Source organism: Nymphaea colorata, chromosome 11, assembly GCF_008831285.2.
Source record: "Nymphaea colorata isolate Beijing-Zhang1983 chromosome 11, ASM883128v2, whole genome shotgun sequence".
NCBI lineage: Eukaryota > Viridiplantae > Streptophyta > Magnoliopsida > Nymphaeales > Nymphaeaceae > Nymphaea > Nymphaea colorata.
The window spans coordinates 10,546,356-10,564,772 of record NC_045148.1 but is presented as its reverse complement, the minus strand read 5'-3'; the positions used below and the strand labels follow the sequence as shown (position 1 = coordinate 10,564,772).

The 18,417-nt window shown below is 40.6% G+C and overlaps 1 protein-coding gene across 1 annotated transcript; it reads left to right on the top strand.

Moving 5' to 3' along the window:
- The first annotated feature begins 2,167 nt into the window (after positions 1–2,167).
- LOC116264254 (mitogen-activated protein kinase 10-like) lies at positions 2,168–10,127 on the top strand. The gene is made up of 10 exons (XM_031644378.2): positions 2,168–2,831; positions 4,240–4,648; positions 6,023–6,150; positions 6,292–6,351; positions 7,786–7,935; positions 8,009–8,164; positions 8,333–8,544; positions 8,635–8,736; positions 8,929–9,098; positions 9,380–10,127. The coding sequence occupies exons 1-10, from the start codon at positions 2,805–2,807 to the stop codon at positions 9,817–9,819; spliced, it is 1,854 nt and encodes a 617-aa protein (XP_031500238.1). The 5' UTR covers positions 2,168–2,804; the 3' UTR covers positions 9,820–10,127.
- Positions 10,128–18,417: the final 8,290 nt, after the last annotated feature.

The window sequence follows — 18,417 nt, the reverse complement described above, 5'->3', positions numbered from 1 at the left end:
ATTACAATTTAGTGATTAATGTATATAATACTTGAATAATTGTATTGCATAAAAAATATCAAAACAATATATATTATATAAATAATTTAGTAATATGACATTCTAACTAAGTTCAGGTGTGAGTTGAAGCCGCACCTATGTTCGGTATGCACCCGATTCGATGTGAACTTCGATGCGGTAGTAAAAAAGAAGAGTCTGACTGCTTTAGAGTTAGGGCAACAACACCTTTTTTTGTGATGAAAACCTTGAAACTGTTTTATTAATTTCATGGTGAACCTATATTATGTGATTGCATATCACGTGCTCACGCTGGTGTCATTTGATTTTTTGGATAGCAAATGGGCCCTATGATCTATTATTTTGTTCATGAAGATCTTAGCTGCTTTAAATGGGCTGCAAGACGCTCACACTCAAAGGATCCGAAGCTCGAATCCTGTAGTTACTGTTATGATGCGCTACTTCTTTGAGTTGCAAAGAGTAGCAAGTGCGATACTTAAGTTGAAAAATATACTAAGGTTCATCCAATCCCCGAAGCAAGTTAGAACCTTAGAAGCACAAGTGGAGAGCTTTAAAAGTCATTGAAGGTGTTTACTATAAGTAAGCGTTTAAAATAAAAAATTCTCTATATTAATTGTCATATGCGGAGGCTATCATTTTACTTTTGTCCAACTAAAATGTGAGTTTCTACTCCAAATTGCATTAGTAATTTACTAGATAAATGATAGATGAGTGGACCCAAACTCAACTTTTGAAAGTAGTTACGCCTTTTAGGGATGTCAATGGGATAGGATTCTGATAGAATATCTAACAGAAGTACTTCAAAGTAAGTCAGATATGGAAAAAAAAAAATCATTTGACAAAGAAACTGGATCAAATTTGGTTTTAAGGAATTAAATTCAATGGGATTAAGATTTAGATTTGGCTTAAGTAAATATTGATTGATTAATATGCATATAAATTTCTATCTAGTATCGATGCGTTTTAATTTGAAAGTATGTTCTTACTTACTTCTTAGTACAAATTGAATTTCATATCGTGCAGATTTGAAAGCCATTACTAAAACTCATATTTGAACAGGAATATGTGTACATCCGAAAAATCCCATCCATTAAATGGTACATTCGATTTGAATCAAATCGATTCCAAAACGATTTTCAAAGGACTCTTATGAACTTCGATTGATTGCTTCCAACCACACCGTACGCTATGTTGGGCCCTAGAAAAAGGCGCATTTCTTATGACATTGATTGTCCACCGTCAAAATGAGCGGTACAAATTTTAGATGTTTTGGACATATTATATGACAAAAGAAGGCCACGTTCCGTATCTCCAAGAACATGTCAAGACATCGACCACGAGTTCGATTAGAACGCACTAAAAGCGAATGTCACCTTGTTATATTCAAAATCTTTGGCTTTCAGCAATTATTTGAGGGAAAGAGAGAACACGGCCATAGGTTTCTCTCTCTCTCTCTCTCTCTCTCTCTCTCTCTCTCTCTATATATATATATATATATATATATATATATATATATATATATATATATATATATAGATAGAGAGAGAGAGAGAGAGAGAGAGAGAGAGAGAGAATTTTTACCCCTACCACTAGTTAGAGGTTGGTTTGATATAATGTTTTTTTTCACATGCTAATGATCCAAGTTGTCAATCCAGCTTTGTGGATCAAACATGTGGAAAGTTTCTTTGGATTTGTTTGATCATATTTATGAGATCTTTTGCAATTACCATCTTTAAAGGTTATTTCTTGCTTTTTCTACTACTAAGAGCTTTGATTAGTTCAACTTAGAACTACAGCTAAAAAGATTTTTATGAATTTAAATGGTAAGAAAGTTAAATACCACTTTTTATCATTAGAAATAATATCTTTCAGTTCATTTCTAGAAAATGTAGGAGTTGATCTTCTTCGCAAGCTTATCCAGAAAAAAAAAAAGAAAAAAAGAAACCGTGGGTATGGATATACAGAGGTAAAATTGTAATTAAACTATTTATGAGTACATTTAAAATCTTACTATTTTAAAGGCAATTAAAAAGATAATAAAGGTGTCATTTTGGAAAAGAATAGATTTTTTCCGTCATTTCTTCAAGAGAAGTAAAAATCGTAAGAGAAAAAAAATGGAAGAGCGCCCACAAAAAGGGGACCGTGGATCCGATGGACTCTCTCTCTAGGGTTTCCCTTGTGCTGAAGAAGAAGAGGTGGAAGAAGAAGAGGAGGAGGAGGAGGAGGAAAGAAGAAGAAGAAGCAATAAAATTTTCTCAATTTCGATAATTTCCTGTCTAATCTTCTGGATTTCTCGGAGATTTTGAGGGCGAAGAATTCGTCCTTTTTCGGTTACCCCAACAACCACCACTCCCGCCGCCACCTGGATCTAGTCCATGTACTTTCGAAGTATCGGGGTCGTATGCTGAAATGTAGAGGAAGGAGAGGGGGGATTGGAGATGCCGAGGAATCTGAAATCCACGAGGGCAACCAGCCCATGGCGGCAGCATTGCTGTGCACGAGAGATCCTGAGGCCGGCAGTGTCTATTTCGGCGTCGCTTGCATGAAGGGTCTGGTTCTGCCTGTGGTCTTGGTGAATAGCTTTTCGCTGCCCAAGAGAGACTGCGGGTTGTTCATCCGGAGCAGGGGCCGGTGGGGGAAGTGCGGCTGAGTGGCCGTTCCGACTGCTGCTGATTGCTCTCCATCTGTTTCAGAATTGTAATTGTTGCTGCTTGTCTTGGAGCCCACAGTTGGGAATTCGGGGAGTGGTGGACGCGGGGAGGTTGGACTTTGATAGGTTAAAGAAAATGCAGTATCAGGATCAGAGAAAGAAGGTAAGTTTCATCATCTTCTCCGTAAGAGTGGATCAAAGATCGAGATTTTTTGAAGTTATGGTGTGTATTTTTTTTATTGATCAGGGTTTTCTTCTTGTTTTTTTGGCGCTTTTTGCTGAACCTTTTGTTTCATTCTTCTAGTTGCAAATACCTTCGGACGCTTCTTCCTTTGATTGTTTTTATTGGTCTACCAAGTTCTTTTCTTGGAATAATTCCTACTTCTGCAGATTCCATCTAAACCCCTGATGGCAATATGTGAAGGAGAACAATAAACTTTTCGGGATTTTCGGAAATACAATTTTTCTTATCATAATTGTCTTTACTATTTTAGATAAGTATTGCCACTGTTTTTGTATACCCTTTCCTTTTTATTTTTTCTCCATAAATTTTGTACTAGGCTTTCTATTTATAGGAAGTTTTTCTTAATGCTTTTAAAGAGAGTTTCAGTACTATAATTTCTAAGGGAGATCTATGGCTTCCTTTTCAGTTGTTTGCTGGTATTGATTGTCGACGTATTGAGTCCTTAACTCTCCCTCCTAGAGCTCCTTTCTTCTCTGTTTTTAATTCTCCTTTTCCCTTCTTTTGAGATTTATTGAACATTTTTTTCAGATTTTATATCATACGCGACCCGAGGCTTACAAGAATAATGGTTTTTTTTTTATTACATAGCATTTGCTTTTTACAATTGTAGCGCCATTTTCTTTTTAGAGGTTATAGTCTTTCACTCGTCCTAGTCAGGATGACTCCCGCGGCCGATGCCATTGGTGATGTACGGGCGGTAGCCGTCTATGCCTGATGAATGATGACTCATACTGTCAGTGAAGTTCATTAAGTTTCTTCCTAATTATACTGGATTTTGTGTTATCCTGTTTTGTCACAATTACCAATTGATTCCTAAAATAAATAACCCAACAAGCAGCAATAGGGTAACATTACGAACCATGGTTATACTTCTATTAACTTTTGCTCCTCCTTGGTGTGCTTTTTGATTTCATCTTTGCTTTCCTTTTTTTTAAAAAAGAAAAAAATTCTGCTGTACCAATGTTGTTAAAGTGGTGCATATTGGCGTACATGGTTTTGTCTTCAAATGGCAAAAAAATGGGGCCTGATTTGGCCCCTTTCATTTATCGGCCAATATGGACTTGATAAACACCGTATCAGACCATATTAGGTGTTAGAGTTGTAATTTTTTAAAACTTTGATGAATTTAACTGTTTAAGAAACAAACTTTAATCAAAGGAATAAGCGAATGTTATTTTCATGATGGCCAATATGGGCTCATATCCTGTAGTATTTAGGCATCCGATGCACAACAGAAACTGTCACAACATTGAATGATACTATTGAAGAATAAATGACTTTGCTACCATTTCCTTGTGGCTGATCTGGCTGGTTTTCATCACCTTAGAGTACTGTGGAGATGGACTTCTTCACAGAGTATGGAGATGCCAACAGATACAAAATTCAAGAAGTCATTGGAAAAGGAAGCTATGGGGTTGTGTGTTCTGCCATTGACACACATACGGGGGAAAAGGTGGCAATAAAGAAGATACATAACATTTTTGAGCACATCTCTGATGCAACACGAATATTACGGGAGATCAAGCTACTTAGGCTTCTTCGACACCCTGATATTGTTGAAATTAAGCACATCTTGCTGCCACCATCAGGAAGAGACTTTAAGGATGTTTTCGTTGTTTTTGAGCTCATGGAGTCGGATCTTCACCAAGTTATCAAGGCGAACGATGACTTGACGAAAGCACATTTTCAGTTCTTTCTATATCAGCTGCTTCGTGCATTGAAGTACATCCACACAGGTAAACATACATTGACCACCTTTTGATAGTTTAGGTGTAGATTCTTGCATATGGCCCTGTGGGTTTCTTGTACTGTTATTAGAGCTTTGAAGTCTGACCTTTGATATGCTTACAGTGCTTATTTTTTCAAAATAGTCCTTTTTATTCCTGAATATGGTTCCGTTGGTGTGGTTATCTCGTTCTTCACTGTCATGTTAGTGTGGTTATCTCGTTCTTCACTGTCATGTTAGGGTAGTGTGTGTGTGTGTGCGCACCTGATTGAAATAATACAATCTTTAGGAATTTTTTCCACAACATGGGAGGATTAACTTTGCTTTCTCACTCTATGCATGTGAGTGTGTTTTTAAACTCCATGCACAAAACTAATGTGGAGAGTCAACACTGATACTTGTCATTAGCCATGCAACATATATTGTAGAGTAGAGCCACCATGTTATGGAGCATAATTAGGATGCAGTAACCTTGTTAACATTCAATAAAAGCTGAATCAGAAAGTGCATTTAAGTAGTTCATAACCAATTATCAGACAATGAAAGGAAATGACTTGGAAAATGTAAAATATGACAGTCAGTGATGGGAAAAAATTGAAGTTAATCTGTTGAATTGTTGATTGGTTAAATGGAAAAGGATAAAAGTTGGACATAATTAGTGTGTGTGTGTGTGTGTGTGTGTGCCACTTTTCTGTGTGTTTGTGTGTGTGTGTGTGTGCGGGCGCCTGATTGCAATAATACAATCTCTAGGAATTTTTTCCACAACATGGGAGGATTAACTTTGCTTTCTCACTCTATGCATGTGAGTGTGTTTTTAAACTCCATGCACAAAACTAATGTGGAGAGTCAACACTGACACTTGTCATTAGCCATGCAACATATATTGTAGAGTAGAGCCACCATGTTATGCAGCATAATTAGGATGCAGTAACCTTGTTAACATTCAATAAAAGCTGAATCAGAAAGTGCATGGAAGTAGTTCATAACCAATTATCAGACAATGAAAGGAAATGACTTGGAAAATGTAAAATATGACAGTCAGTGATGGGAAAAAATTGAAATTAATCTGTTGAATTGTTGATTGGTTAAATGGAAAAGGATAAAAAGTTGGACATAATTTCGTCTAATTGAGGTTTCTGATCATAATTTTGTTTTCATGTTTTCTCACATCTACATTTTTTTTGGGTTAATCTGTTAGTGGAACTCAAGTCTGGTGTTTATTTCCTTAATAATTAGAGCAACTTCCTGTTGTATTTAGTAGTTCGTTGTCCTAGTTTGTACCATTGCACTTATTGATGAAGGGTTCTTTACATGTTTTTTGCTGATGATCTTGTTCCTGGGTGGTGGTGGTGTTTTCTGATGTGGTGCTTTGTTTTTGTTTCAGCAAATGTTTATCATAGAGATTTGAAACCAAAGAATATATTGGCAAATGCAAACTGCAAACTCAAAATCTGTGACTTTGGATTGGCTAGAGTTGCATTTAATGATACACCAACAACAATATTCTGGACGGTATGTTCTGGACATTGTACTGCAATTTGCCTTACTTTCCATTTGCATTTATCTTCTAGTCTCTGCTACTCCTTTTTTACTTTCATTAGGTTCTTTATTTTGATTGGTGAATCTTAAACAGAAACTTTAAAACTTTTACAGGATTATGTTGCAACAAGGTGGTATAGAGCTCCAGAACTATGTGGATCCTTTTTCTCCAAGGTATGATCTAGTGTGCTTCTTAGATGTAAATGCATATAAAGTAGCTTTTCTTCCATCTTCTTAGACATTCATATTTGGAGCTTCCTCATAGTATCCCACACTGGATATATTTCTTTTAAGTAAAAATTTATTACTCTTTTTTTTTTGTGATGTCAAACAAGCAGTCATTTTTTATGTTATTTTAATTCCTTGTATACCCTACTTTGATGCCATCCTTTCTGGTGGACTTCTGAAGCTTCCTTTACGATAGGGTAGTTTGGGGATGCTGAAGTTTCCTTTTACAAGACAGTTGAAGTTTCCTTTTTCAAAGTATGGCTGATGGAGAAAATATCTTACTTCTGTCATGAAATGAAGTAGTACCAACTGTGATTGTGGGAATCAGGAAAGAATTGTTAAGATCGAAATACTTTTAGTGATATCAGAGTAAGTCTCGTCAGTAGTCACTATGAACATAGACATGGCAAGCATAGCCATAGATAGGCTAAAATTACTGCATATTATCAGATTCTCAAGTCTTTTTAAGTTATCTGTACGAATCAATCCTACTGAAGCACACATTGAACTCATCGTTACTACTTTTTAGCTTTTGAAACTACAAACTTCCGCAGTTTTAAGCCAATTATTCTTGTGTTGTTTTCGAGAGGAATCGTAATAGATAGATTGTGGGCATTGGTATAGAATTTATATTGAAAGTTATCCTGTTTCAAAGCATGCTGACGTGCTCCACCAAGGCATGCATGGAAGCTGCATGGCCTTCTTGTACTTTGAATATGTGATAATGTCTTTTCTGATTTCTGGAAGAATTTTAACATTTTCAGTCATTGTGTGGTTGTCTTCAATCATAATATATAGATTGTGGGCATTGGTATGGAACTTATATTAAAAGTTATCCTGTTTCAAAGTACGCTGACGTTCCCCACCAAGGCATGCGTGAAGGCTGCATGGCCTCCTTTGTACTTTGAATATGATAATGTCTTTCCTGATTTCCAAAAGATTTTTTAGCATTGTCAATCAATGTTCGGTTGTCTTCCTGTAGTTCTGGAATTTATGATTTCTGACCATCAGTTACATCATGGATTTGATTTTCCACCTCAAAGTTCTGTTCCCTTACTATTTCATACACATGTAGTTTACAATGCATGTCTTGTGGTCTTTTATGTAAATCATTTGTAATAGTACTATTATCCTCTATTGCATGAACCCTCTTGCTTTATAAACTACTACATTTCTAACTATTCAGAACTTCTATAAACTATTGTCTAGTGATCAAGAGATACTTCTTCAGTAAGGCATGTTGAATGCTTCTCCAAGTTGAGATTCATGTCTCATTCAAGTACCTGTATTGAAATTGGTGCTCAATTTTGTTAGCGTATTCAAAATGCATGTGTTCTCTATACTTGACATGACATATGATGATATGTTTCTTTCCTGCAGTATACTCCTGCCATTGATATCTGGAGCATAGGTTGCATATTTGCTGAGGTTTTAACAGGAAAACCTCTTTTCCCTGGGAAAAATGTTGTTCACCAGCTAGATTTGATGACAGACCTGCTTGGGACACCTTCCCTAGATACAATAACTCGGGTACCTCCTGGCACTATATAGTATAGAACTGGTTTGATCAGACGTACTCATATGGTCTTTGGTGCCTTTCCAGGTTCGAAATGAGAAGGCACGTAGGTACTTGAGTACCATGCGGAAAAAACACCCGGTGCCTTTTGCACAGAAGTTCCCTAATGCTGATCCCTTGGCCCTCAAGTTACTGGAAAGACTGTTGGCTTTTGACCCCAAGGATCGGCCAACTGCAGAAGAGGTAACCTAATGTTCAACTCACATGACAATCGATACAAGCATGTAGTGAGCATTGTTTTTTGCAGGTTCTGTTTGAATGCATTTTCTAAATGGTCCCTGTTTGTTCTACAGCATGTCAAGTTTTTCTCTTTTGTTTGTTTTCAGTCTAATGATGCTCTTGGCTGGACAGGCTTTAGCAGATCCATACTTTGAAGGCCTAGCAAAACTAGAAAGAGAACCATCCTGCCAGCCAATCACGAAAATGGAGTTTGAGTTTGAAAGGCGCCGAGTAACAAAAGAGGATATTCGAGATCTTATATTCCGTGAAATCCTGGAATACCATCCTCAACTTCTGAAGGATTACATGAGCGGAACTGAGAGGGCTACCTTTCTATACCCCAGGTCTTTGCATACCCCTTTTTCTGTTTCTGAAACACTACTGCAAAATATGTTGTTCTAATGGTCATGATGCCTGAATTGTCTGGCATACAGTGCCATTGACCAGTTCAAGAAGGAATTTGCTCATCTTGAAGAAAATGGTGGTAAAAGCGCACCTGTGATTCCTTTAGAAAGGAAGCATGTCTCTCTCCCAAGGTATGTAGATTTGATTATATAGGAGGGCTTTAAAGACGCTGTGCTCCTAAAGAACCACATGCTGCTCATACGTTTGTATGTGCCCCTGCAATGATCCATGTTTTGTTGCAAGCTTGATCACTGGGCCTTGTTCTTTTTCACTAGTTGAGATTTTGACGACAAAGATAAAGATCGACGTTGCTTTACTTGCAGATCTACTGTTCATTCAGCATCAACAGCTTCAAAGGAACAAGCACCTATGGCTTCATATAGAGATCGATGTGCAGAAGGCCGAGATGCACCTTCCAAGAATTTTATGGATGCAGCCCGAATGTCTACCGTTTTATCTAGAACCTCGCAGATTCCACAGAGAAATGTGCAAGGTAAACAGCACATAAGATAGTCGGGTGTCATGAAATTATGGAGAGACAAAACAATGTTTTAGGCAAAATCTGGATTAGATAATAAGTATATGGTGTGAATGGAATTTGAATGACTTGAAAAATTTGGAACATTTCCAATAGTTTTGAAATGCTAAAACAAAACAATATGGAAATTTTACCTGGTAAAATGTAAAAAACGCATTGTAGGCTTAATTTTCCATATGGTCAAAACCGTCAGTCGTGGTTATTCTAGGATAATAAACTTTGTTCTGATGGTGCAGCTAAACCTGGGAAAGTTGTTGGACCGGTTTTCCCCTACGAAAATGGGAGCGCAAAGGATCCATACGACCTAAGAAGGCTGGTTAGAAGCACTGTATTTCCACCTCAATATGCAGGTCCAGTCTCTCATGGTCTCCAGGCAGTAGGCAGATTAGAATACGGCGAAAAAGACAAAGCCAAGCAAGAGATGGAGTATACTGCAACCAAACAGCAGGGCCTTTCAAATAATACAGTAGTTACAAGAGCTGCAGATGGCATAGCCATAAACATGAATGCGTTGCCATTCTACCTCTCAAAAGCTGCGAAGTCTGAGGTTGGTGGGGACCGAATTGTTAGAGAAGCTAACTACTTCGAAGCCAGATCACAGCTGAGTGGAATGGCTGTTGCTGCTACTTCTGGGAAAATTGGTGCAGTTCAGTTTGGCATGTCAAGAATGTATTAAGGATTTTTCTCTGATGAAGAAAACTGAAAAGTAAGCCTCGATTTGGATATGAATACAGTTCAACGTGCATGATCACTTACTGGGGTGTTGAAATTGTACAAAGAGAAGCACGGTGCGTCCAATGGTGCTTTCCGTTCGCAAGATTGCAGTATCGCTGCTGCTTGTCAACAAGGAGCGCATTTTCTCGAGCCGGTGTAAGCGTGTAGCCTTTTCAGTTTTCAGAGAGCAATGTCAACTCCCACATGTGAATAACTGTCCTCAAATGATGACTGAGCAGTAAAGTTCAATGTGTATCTAAGTTTAAAACCTCTCTCTCTCTCTCTCTCTCTCTCTCTCTCTCTCTCTCTCTCTCTCTCTCTGTGTGTGTGTGTATATTATATGTTATGTCTGTGTGTGTTTCCACACCCAAGCACACACCTGATGGAGAGAGAAAGCCTTCGTGCACAATTTTATATTATAAAAGATCGCCTATTGGAAAGCCTTCATGGGCAACTGTAATCGAACAATAGACTAAAAGGGTGATAGGCAGCCACTGCAGTGTGGAGTTGGAAATTGTTAGGATTTACCCCCCCCCGACTTAGACCAATTTTAGGCTAAGATCATTCTTAGTAGCCAGGATCTTCGAGTTCGAGTCTATTTAAAACTGGAACCTAAGGAAGTTAATTACAGAAAATCTATTCGGTTGGACAGACATCCCAGCACAAATCCCTTAGGACAGGGATACAGGTAAGTTTTCTCAAATCTCAAAAGTTTAACCTACTACAACAACTAGGAGATATATGCTTTACAAACGCTAACGGTTACAAAAATACACTCACAATACACTTAGAACTCACTCAACATACACATGCACACCATACAAAGCACACCCAGATATCCAGTAGGTAGCTGGCTGTCCTGCAGTTGTGTCTTTGGCCTTAGGCCTCTGAGGAACCGCGTGGGGTAGCGATGACTTGTGCTGGGTTAAAGCAGTAAATACAAAAGCAATAAAACAAATATTGCCGCCCCAAAAACTAAAGGGGAAGCAAGGGAGTTACCGGCCGAGGGGATCTCGGCAATCTGCAAGTGGCCCCAAGGGAAAAACAGCGGCAAGCCGCTCCCTGGAGTATAACAGCTATGGAGGTAGAGCAGATGAGAAGGCTTGGTGTCACACCCCAACCTTTTTGACACTCAAAGACATTTTTTTTTTCTAACATAAAACATTGAAGTGTGATGACACAACGATTCAAAAGAAGGAGCTATGCCATTCAAAACAATGGAGTGAACTTTCATTCATATAACAATTTTGATTCATACAAAATCATACCTAAGAGTATGACAAAAATGCCCCAAAACATATAATTGATGTCTAACAAAAACAAGACATCAATACAATCAAAATAAGACGCGCCGACACTACAAAAGACCCAAAACCTCTCTAGTAAGATGCGAGTAAAACCATCTGCTCAATCTGTTGCCCCTGGTCCACCAAAACCTGAAAAAAAATGAAACAACAGAAGGCTTAGCCTTCACAGTATGACAACAAGTCAGAAAAATTCCAAACCCTCTTAGATCGGGCTCAAATCTGAGAACAATCATAAAAACAATCTATCGTCATGTCGTGTCAGGGCATAGGCACATCATTTGCCAAGAAAACCCCTAACATAGACCACCACATGAAAAGGCCACTCAAGCCCATCAATCACATACATTCGTTCACACACATTTCAATTACATACTTTCATTTTCATTAACTTTAGTGAATTGACAGTTCCTGTAGGTGCAAACACAGGCACGTGCACACCATGGGCGGCCCATAGCCGAGAAACAACCCCCGTGACATTCCATAACAGTATGAATCCATTCATCCGCTACAGCGGTAGAGCACTCATCCATGGGTGTGTGAATTCCACGGAGAGATACTTAGCTTTCCCTAGGACACCCAAGTTGGGAAGGCGGGAGCCAAACGCTCCAACCACAACACACAACAGTACCCTGGGGTCTTGCACCGCCTGCGCTCCAAACAGGTGAGACCAGTGGCGAAAGCGGGACATCTTCCAAACACATTGCCATAACCCACTGGTCTCTCATGCCTTATTCTTACATTATTATCATTACAAATGCACAATCACAAAATGACTGGCTAGCTCACGAGGTTGGTTCACTTCACGAATGCACCCACACCCCCAATTTCCTCCACACGAGGTCTACATATAACATTTAACAGTCATAACTAGTCGTCATACAATACAGGTACAATTACCCTCCAATTCATTCATTTGCATCATTGTCCGCGGCAATGTATATGCAACAAAACACAACCTTCACATCAATAATCATATCAGTCACCTCTTTGAAAAACTTAGCCAAACCACAAAGAGTAGTCTCGATCTCTGATTGGCTCGTAGCTGTCCTATGCAGTTATCATTCTAGGATGCTTTCTAATGCACAATTGGGGTCGAGGAGACACTCGACTCGATACCCCACCTCATATGTCCTAAACAGTTATCAATTCTAGCATGCACATGCAAATGCGTAACATTTTCAAAACATGCTTCTAATAGCCTTTCAAAACAAATCATACATGCATACACACATTCGTTCACAAAACAATCCATCAATCACATCAAAATCCTAGGATCCCACGATCCTAGGAACACACATTCACACATTTGCCCAGACATGAATTTGCCTGGAATGCTGCCATACCTGTTGTGCACCTACAAAACTCTTCAAAATATCTCGACCTTCGAAACTGGTTGCTCAAGGTCGACGGGACGTGCCCGGTGTACCTGCAGACATAAGCAAAGATAAGATTCCTACTAGTTACCTTTACGGTCCAAACAAACATAAAACAAAATCATTGAGGTACATGTCATTGCCTCAAGAAGGTGTCGACGGGTAGTGTCGACCTACAAGCCCTCCAATAGGCCTCCTCCTAACCTCTTGACATTGCCACCAAACGTCAAAATCCAATGCTTCGATCAATCCATCCTTAACACATTCTTAAATGATTTCTATAGTTAAAGCGTCTTCCCCACAAATACACCCAATTTACATGTTTTTCTCCAACTAACACCGCAATACGCCCGTTGACAAAAGCTTGTGCCACATGCTCATCAAAATGATTCTAAATCTTCTCACCCACATCAAATCTCTACCATGCTTCCCTATTGCTTCAAAAATTAACCCATTATACTTAAATGATCATTATAGACATGAATCAATGCTTCTCCAACATAATCCTACACTTTCCCTAAAAAGCAAAGTCGCTAACATGCATCCCAAATCATCAATTCTGCCTTCTAGCATGCTCAAACAATAATTATACGTGTTTCAAAGAAAAATATACAATAAAATAGACTCAATTACGCCTTGCTCATCCAAAACAAGAGTCTAGACTACTGCAATCATTCCGGCAGCCACCTCACGAGTTAGAGAGGTCCTCAAACGGCTAAAATCATGCAATGCCGCCACCACAACGCCTTCTATTCGCTGCTATGAAGAGAAAGATGCAAACCCAAACTGCAATTCCAATCCAACAGCCACAACTACTGAGAAAAGTAAAACTATGCTCAAGAGGAGGAGTTCGGCTAAGGGATTGATTTTGTTGGGGGAGGCAGGGAACAACAAGGGAGAGGGAAGCTGGGACTGAGAGAGAGAGCACAAGAGCTGAGAGCTGTGAGTGGGAGGAGGCTGGCGGTATGGAGAGGAAGTGTAGTGAGAGAAGAGAGGGCAAGTAGAGAAGGTTCGGAAAGTTGGGGAGAAACGGACAGAGGGAGTAAGAGAGACCGTAGAGGGAGGTGCAAGTGAGGAGCACGAGAAAAAAGAGGGAGACAACCAGAGAGAGGGTGCTGACGGCGAGGGAAAAGTCTATGCAAGGGGGAGGAGGAGAAGAAGGGCGAGGAAGGAAGAAGAGGCAGAGAGATAGAGAGGCTTACCTGCGCCACCGCCGCCGTCCTCGTCACTGCCCTGCACCACCACCGTATTCTTCTTCTTCTCTGTGCTAGCACGAGAGGCATCCAGGAAAAAGATGGGGGAGAAGAGGGAAAGGCGAGGGAGAAGGGCTCTCGCATCGGGCCCTTCACGCCAAGGATTTCGGGTCTGGGTCCCGATCCAACCCGACCTGCCCAAAAACAGAATAACGTTACATTCGGTCCACCTGACCGATTGGACCTGAGTAATGACTTTTGTTTGATGGGCAGCTTCTTCAACTAGACATAGTCCCCTTCATTAAATTCTCTATCCTTGAGTCCCTTATCATATGTCTGTTTCATCCTGTTTTGGGCTCTAATAATGCTCTCTTTTAATGAAACCAAAACTTCTTCACAGAACTACAGCTCACAGTCAACCCCGTCTTCTATTACCGTTCCTCCCTCATATCTTGGAAGCAATGGAAGAGGGAAACCATATAAAGCCTCGTATAGGGTGATCCCGGTAGATGTGTGCCAGCTTGTGTTATAGGACCATTCGGCCCAGATAGGTACTTTGCCCAAGTGCTGGGCCTTTCCTGGCAAAACATATGAGATAGGTTTCTAGGGATCTATTAACTATCTCAGTCTGCCCATCCGTTTGGGGATGATGGGCAGTACTATACTGCAAAGTAGTCTCCATGTTCTTCATATATTCCTTCCAGAAAGAGCTAAGGAATATAGAGTCTCTGTCACATACTATGCTCTGTGGGATACCATGAAACTTCCCGACGTAATCATGGTAGACAGATGCTACTAGAGGTCCCTGATACATCCTAGGCAAAGGGGCGAAGTGACTGTACTTTGTGAAGTGGTCCACAACGACCATTATCGCTTCCTTGCCTTCTGACTTGGGCATAGTATCGATGAAGACCATGGTTACGTCAACCCATGGTTTCGTAGGAACTGGAAGGGGGTTCAAGTGGCCTGGCGGTTTGATGGTATCGTATTTCTCACGTTGGCATACTGTGTATTCTTTTACGAAACATTGGACATATGATTTCATGCCCTGCCACCAAAACTAGGTCTTTATCTTCTGTAAAATCTTTGCAACCCCTTCATGACCCGCTGAAGGTGTTGAGTGAAAGTGATGCAACAGATCTTCTTTAAGGGTCAATCCAGTGGGAATGACTGCCCTATTCTTTCTTTGAAGCACGTTCCCCTTCATGGTGTAATGGGGAATAGACCCTGGATTTTGGGTAATGGAGGTTCTTATCAGACGGAGCCCCTCATCATTCATTTGCTCATTTGATATTCTATCCCATAGGTCTATTTCTATCATCGACGGAGTGTTCAGTTGCTCACTCAGTCGAGAGAAAGCGTCTACTGCATTGTCCTCCAGACTACGTTTGTATTCTATGCTGAAATTGTATCCCAGTAACTTAGCCAACCACTTTTATTGACTTGGCATGGACACCCTCTGTTTCAGCATGTGTCTGAGGCTGTTGTGATCCGTTCTCACTGTAAACCGACGACCAATAAGATATGACCTCCATTTTTCAACTGTCAGAACAATGGCCAATATTCCTTTTCATATGTGGACAGAGGTTTGGCATGGTTGGTCAAGGCTTTGGACATGTCAGCCATATGATGTTTTTCTTGACTAAGTACCGCTCCAATTCTCGTGTCACAGGCGTCAGTTTCAACCACAAACTCTTTGTTGAAATCGGGCAACATTAATACAGGTGCAGACATGAGTGCCGATTTCAGTTGCTCAAAGGCTTCTCTTGCTTTTTCGGTCCATTTGAGTCAATGGGGTGACAATAAGTCCATATCTTTGTATGAAATGTTTGTAGTATCCTGTGAGACCGAGGAAGCCTCTCAAGCCCTTGAGATCCTTGGGCAGTGGCCATGCATTCATGGCTTGCAACTTTTCGGAGTCTGCCCTAACCCCCTCTTAGGACACGATATGCCCCAAGTATCCAATGGACGTTTGTTCAAAACTGCATTTGGACCTTTTTGCGTAGAGTGTGTTAGCCCTTAGGATGGATAAGACCTTGGTAAGATGCCTGACATGCTCTTCCACCGAGTGACTATAAACCAAAATATCATCGAAGAAGACTAACAAAAAATCACGTAGATGGCTTCTGAAAGTATCGTTCATACACCGTTGGAATGTCGCTGGTGTGTTTGTTAACCCGAATGGCATTACAAGAAATTCGTAATGGCCATCATGAGTCCTGAAAGCAGTTTTTTCTATATCTCCTTCGTAGATTATGATCTGGTGTATATTGCCCTGAGATCCAATTTCGAGAAGATGGTTGCGCCCGTTAATTCGTCAAGCAACTCATCTATTACAGGGATAGGGTGTCTGTCTTTCACTGTCGTCTCATTAAGGGCCCTATAATCAACATAGAACCGCCACATATTATCTTTTTTCTTCACCAATAGAACTGGTGAGAAAAAGGGGCTACTGCTCATTGAATTATTCCATTTCCTAATATTTCTTTGACAAGTCTTCTGATCTCAGCTTTTTGGTGGTAGCCATAGCGGTATGGTCTAACATTGACCGGTTCTGACCCGTTGTTCAATACTATCATGTGGTCATATGATCATTTCAGGGACAATCCTTTAGGCTCATCAAATACGCCCTTGAATTCATCAAGTACCCGTTGCACCTTATCGGACATTCTTTTTTTTATTCCGGATTGGTTACCGGTACATCAGTTGCCATTGCCACAACCCAGTACGCTGGTTGTTGGGCTTCTATGGCTTTTAGGGCGGCCTTGGGTGCCACCATTGTACTGACCGCGGTGAGGGTGACGGAACGTCACCTCCCTCCTTGGCAAACGTCATCTTCATATTCTTGAAGTCCCAAGAGATTACTTCAAGTGTTTCCAACCATTTGACTCCCAAGACAACGTCTATTCCTTTCAAAGGCAAAACTAAAATATCTACAACAAAAGGTGACTTCTGCATCACCAACTCTACACTTTTGCACAAGTGAGTGCAAGACAAACATGAATCATTACCCACGACAACTGTAAGAGGGGTCTGTTCTGTAAGGGGATGATCGATGACTTCAGCTGTTTCAAGACTCATGAAGTTATGTGTGGCTCCAGAGTCCAGTAATACGATCATTTTCTTGCCTTTTATTTTCCCTATGACCTTCATAGCATTGGGCCTGTTAGGGTCCATCATTGAATGGCATGTACCATCTTCAATAGCCGGTTTTGTGGGTGTTTCCGGTTCTGGGTTAGGAGTTTCCTCATTCTCGTTTTGAGGTTCATCATCTTCGTCATTGTCTATCACCTCATAGGCTCGAAATTCCTTGCAAACGTGGCCTTTGTGCCACTTATCCTTGCAGTTAAAGCATTTGTTGTTTTTAATCATCTCTTCCCGCTCTTTCCTTGTAATGTAGGTGATCGGGACCCTTTCACAGAAAGTAGGCCTATTTTCTTCCCGATTGAAGGTCCGTGGCACTTCTCTTCTAGTAGGAAAAGCTCTGGCGGAGTTTGGCCTAGAGGTGCTGGCCTCAAAATTTTGGTTGAGCCGGTACAATGCACTTTTCCTTTTATTCCTGGCCTCAATAGAACGTGCGATGTTAAAACATTCCACCAATTATGTGTGTCTATAAGTCTGCATATCTATCTTCCTCTTTGAGCCCACCAATGAAGGCTCCAACTAAGGCACTTTGGGTCCAATTCACCATGCTAGATAACTTTTCAAACTGACATTGATACTCTTGTACCGTGGTGGTTTGTTGCAAATTCTTCAACTCTACATCATAGTCGATGTGAGTTGACTCTCCGAAACGGACCAATAAGTCGGCCTTAAGTTATTCCCATGTCACCATAGAGTGATTGTGCCTGTACCAGAGGTACCAGCTCATTGCTTCTCCCTCAAAGTACATTTCGGCTGTAATAATCCATTTGTCATGGGGAACATGTTGGCACAAAAAGTACGGCTTCAACTTGTATATCCATTCCTTAATTCCTAACCCACTGAAGCGGGGAAACTCAAACTTAACCGTAGGGAAACGCCTCTAATTCTGATTTTGGTTATGGTTTTCCCTAGTTCCCTAGTACTCTTCATCTTCATCTGCCCATGTTCTTCTATGGTTGGGAGGATCCTGGATGGGTGGTGGTGGCAGTACAAAGTTCTCCTTAGTTGGCCCGGGTTGTGGCATTGGTGGAGGCCGATTTGGGAGGCTGGAAAAGGCAAAGGGGGAAGGTTCTGGGTTGACTCTTGCCCCTTGTTGGCTGGTCCCGACAAGAGAGGTTGTGGTTTGGGCACCAGTGGTGTAGGCCTTGTTAGGGAAAATAAGATTTGACCCTAAAAGGCCTCTCTCTAAACCAAAGGTAGGGTTAAGATGGTGGTAGTCAACTATAGGATTAGGCCCTTGATAACTGAGGATGGGATTCGGGCCTTGGACGATTGGATCTCCAAAAGTGATGGTAGGGGCTTGGGATGCGGTTAGGGTTTAGAGCATGGACTTAATTTCGTCAAACTCCTTAAGTCTAGCCATCTCACATCTTACCAAGGCAAGCTCACTTTCTAGAAGGGAGACTCGGTCTAGGTTGAAGGTTTGAATTTCAACCGAATCTCCTCCTAGCTGCTCTCCATGGCTAGAGGCATCTTCCTCTTGCCCGGAAGGACCACCTACCATTTGCTTGGCTTTCTTAGCCATTTCCGCTAGCTTGGGAAA